At 32.5% G+C, this 4,285-nt stretch overlaps 1 protein-coding gene across 1 annotated transcript; it reads right to left on the bottom strand.

Annotated features, from left to right (window-relative positions):
• Positions 1 to 1,965: 1,965 nt before the first annotated feature.
• On the bottom strand, positions 1,966 to 3,960 carry LOC132612906 (uncharacterized). Its single transcript, XM_060326978.1, has 3 exons — positions 3,951 to 3,960; positions 2,320 to 2,621; positions 1,966 to 2,052 (listed from the first exon to the last, which is right to left on the bottom strand). Exons 1-3 carry the CDS (start codon positions 3,958 to 3,960, stop codon positions 1,966 to 1,968), a joined length of 399 nt encoding a protein of 132 aa, XP_060182961.1.
• Positions 3,961 to 4,285: the final 325 nt, after the last annotated feature.

Genomic DNA, 4,285 nt, shown 5'->3' on the forward strand with positions numbered 1-4,285 from the left:
TTTCATCAATAACTGACAAAATTTAAGGACAAAATAAGATCCAAAACCCTAGAACAAAAAGCAATAAAACGCCACGAACAAGTAGAAAATGTTCTACTTGGATCTCTGTCTCATCTTTTTGCGCTTCCTCTTCAACCTCCTCATTCTCTTCTTCTTCCACTTAGCTCTCATGGTGACAGAGAAAATGAAAGTGTGCTACCCTTTTCGAAAAAAACCTAACCCTAATGCTATATGTTGATTAACTTGATCCGGACAACAACTTCATTACTGAATAAATCCCATAAATAAGATCTTGATGGGTGAATTAATTTTTCTAGTGTAAATCTAAACAATTTAATCTAACATTGTTCATTCATATGTTCAGAAGGAAAAAAAAAAGTAAATTTGAAGATCTCTCTTCCTTAATTAAATTTATTTGTCTGTACATTTTTTGTTATAACGTGCATATCTCATTCTCTCAAATGATCTCTTGGCCTCCTCTATTCTTTGATTGTTTAATATGTGCCTAAATATATCTTTTACAACATTCGATACAAACTAACAAAAGAAATGTCCGCCCACAACCAATTTCATCACTGAGAGTGACAATCATAAAAACAAATCCACAAGTTATCATAATTTTAAAATTAAAAGGACTTGGACTTAAAAAGGATTTTCGTGCTCAAGTGCACATGTAATAACCTACCAACCTTTATATAAAATATTCTTCGATACTCTTAAGCAATCCTCCTTTCTCCACTATTAGTACTTATTCAGTTATTTGCTTGGAAGATTTTCCACCAAAATGGGGAAAAATAAATTTTATAGGACAATAAAATTTTATTATTTGAATGACATCATTCTACTATAACTTCTTTTCTAAGTTTATCATTTATTTTTCAATTGTCTATGATGTTGGGCACTCCTTTGGACATATCATGTTTTTAATAAATTAATCGATGAAGATATCTGTTAAAAAAATGGACCAATGCAAGTTGGTAAACATTAAGTGCTCCATCAATATTGAAGATATTTTGGAAAAAACTTTTTCAAAGATATCAAAATTAAAATTATTGGTTTTTAACAAAAAAAATAAAAAAAATTAAAGGGATGCCGAGAGATTAATTGTGTACACAGTACAATAATCAATTGAATAATACAGGTTTATATAGATTGAACAATTATATTAGAATTCACATCTTACTAAGATTTAGAAGGTTTCTTTTTTTTCTAGTGAAAACATGACTTACAATTGAATAAATTCTTCCACGAGAAGAAATGAAGAATGACCTCCTTTATTGGGTATATATGCATGTGCCATAGTAGTGCGTCTTCAGCAAAGTGTCTAATTGCGAAGTCTTTTGGGTTGAGGACATTTATTTATGAGGAGGATATACTTATAAGACACAACTCTTTAGAAATGACACTTCAAATTAGAACATATTTTAAATAAATAATTATTAATAAGAGGGGTATTTACGTAATTCAACTTTCAAGTTAGAGAGTTCATGATTTTAATATAACTAGTCTCTATGATCGTGCATTGCACGAGAAATGCTTATTGAAGATAATAAACTTTATTGCATATTGAAAATGTAAATAGTACGAAGTTTAACAACCGTCTTGTTATTTTGATAGCAACATGTACAAATAGTGTATCCTCATCATTTATGTTATCAATAAGTGCAAATAATTGTAAAGCCATATATATGCTAATGAGAGGTTCACTGCAAATCAAAAGTACTCCATATGTTAATCCGTTTCACTTATGTTTTTCATCAGTCGGAACAACTCCCTATTCTTTAAACCAGTACCCATTTAGGTTCATGTCTTTTTTATCCAAAAACGAAGTGGATTTTCCTAATCAAATTGCAATTGTTGAGCCATGGGCCACATATAACAACATCCATCTAACACAAACAAAAAGAAAAATTTGTAAGTTGTGCTCAAGACGTATGAGAATTTAGATGTATAAAAACTATGAGACTAATGCACACGATCCCCACCATCAACATTGATAATACTCAAATTGGAAACATCATGTCTCTTGTCATAGTTATGACCAGAAACGACCTTTTACAAACCAAAAGGGAGATTAACAACTTAAAACTCTTCACAAACTTAATGAGGCACGCAACGCAACAAAGATTTACCTCTACAAAGCTGACATTTCGAGCATGGGGTGAAGACTGCTAAATCCGATTATTGAAGAATTTAATGAGGCAATAAATCCCTTCATATTTTGATAAGAAGTGGTTCTATGCCCTTGTCAATCAGGAATTTTGTAACGACCCGTTTGGTCGTTATTGAGTTCCCGACCCTTTTGAGTTCCTCAATTGCCTTCATATAAGCTTTGACCTTATCGCTATTAGGGATGGAACCCCTAATGCTTTGGCTTATATGAGCCTTTATGAGCATCAAGATCAAGCGATTAGATCGTTCCCACCGCTCATAATAAGCCTTAACATCTGGCGTACTTGATTCCGTGGGTTTAGGTGGTTCTTCCACACGGATTGCCAAATCGAAATCCGAGCACCCTAAAGTGAGAAGGACTTTCTCCTTCCATTCAGTAAAGTTGTCACCAGACAGCATCGAAATTCGAGCATTCTCATTAAAGATAGCAGTAGGAAAAGCTGTGAAAACTGCAAAACAAGGATGCACACATAAGCTATGAAGTACAAACCATCAAAGTGAATCGCGTAAATACCGATTCTAAGTAAATTCAAGACCTTCCTGTGGGTAGAGGTTGCAACACATGCACATAATTTACTTAACTTTATTAGACTAGTAAACCAAAATAAAACTAGAAAACAATCTGTACCTGTGGGCATAGGAAAAATTTCAAACTAAAAGGTTTACTATCTCCTTCCAATTAATCTCACCAAAATAGTTACCTCCCTGTGGGGCCGGGTTACCATTTTAATGAGATAACTGAACTATATAGATGTCATTGTAATTTTAACCACTAAACTTTATGTGGTTAAACAACTTTATTTCCTTTATATCAAGAACGCAAGATGCTGTGGCTAGTCCTAAGCACAAGATACAAAGGAAACTCAAAAACAACATCTCACAGTAATTAAACTCTATAATCAACTTAAACATATGTTGATTAGTTTCAAGAATGGGCACACAAATATTATAAGCATAACGAGTATAAAGCTCGCTTAACCTAAAGTAATACTTATAATTCGATTAGAATATTATAAGAATGCCATAAATTTGGTAAATATAATTTTCCAGATTTTGTTTAAAAGGTTTAACCATTCCCTTTCTCATAACTTAAGGAAACAACCAAAACAGATTTCATAAAATATGAAAAAGAGAAACTGAAAAACATTAAGTTCAGAACCATGACTTAATTAAATATCATAAACAAAACCGCAATAACCATAAGTATAGAAAAAACTAGTATGTAATGAATATCAATTTGAATCACATCTGTTAATACAAGCACAATCCAAGTCATAGCTATTTCGGTTACCAATCAATTAAATATTCTTACAAACACGGTAACATCTAATTAAGAACTCAACTTTGATTTAAAACCAACTTGAAACAAAGACTTAAAAATAAATTAATCAAGTTGGCATATTAGTCCAGATGTGGTTTAATCGGCAGTCAAACATAGTCTTACTAGATAATCTATTATGAGGAGAAGATTCGAAGAGGTAATCCATTACAGTAAAAACCTCTAACAAATACTTTTATACCGGCAGGATCTTCATATAAATCCATATTATAAGTATTGTTAGACAATACGGACACCTCAACTAAATAGCGATGGCGATGATTATTGTCAATATAGTAACGTTTTAGAAGTGGACAGAACTTGATCCAAAGTTAATTCCATCCACGAACATAATTAAACACTGAAACAACACAGCTAAAGGCAGGCTCTGCTACCGCATGTTGTATTTCTAACACATATACAGAGCCAAAACGCAGCGGAAAACTAAATAGGAACTTACCTTTAGCCATAGTTGTTCAAGTGTGAAAATTGCCTTCTTCTTTTTCTACTGAGTTGTAACCCTGAAAGAAAAGTAAAAATCATAAAATCTTCTAGCCTATGCCTATCACAATTTCAGAATACTGGACTGATGGAGTCACAGGCGTATTTATAGGTATGCTAGAGACTCTTAGGCAATAACTTTAACCCTAGGGACTTCACCATAAAATATGGTTACCCTAGGGACACCTAATAAATGTTTCCTCCCATCAAGAAAACTTCCGGATATGCATAATCAAAATTATTATCCGCTATATTCATTATTTACTTGGAAGAGAAGGTAAATAATTTGTTACC

Source organism: Lycium barbarum, chromosome 10, assembly GCF_019175385.1.
Source record: "Lycium barbarum isolate Lr01 chromosome 10, ASM1917538v2, whole genome shotgun sequence".
NCBI lineage: Eukaryota > Viridiplantae > Streptophyta > Magnoliopsida > Solanales > Solanaceae > Lycium > Lycium barbarum.

Bases quoted from the DNA above. Each gene is read 5' to 3' on its own strand.
- LOC132612906 (XM_060326978.1), bottom strand. The intron at 2,053-2,319 runs GCAATTGAGGAA...GGTTTGTAAAAG, and splicing joins AGGTCAAAGCTTATATGAAG to GTCGTTTCTGGTCATAACTA.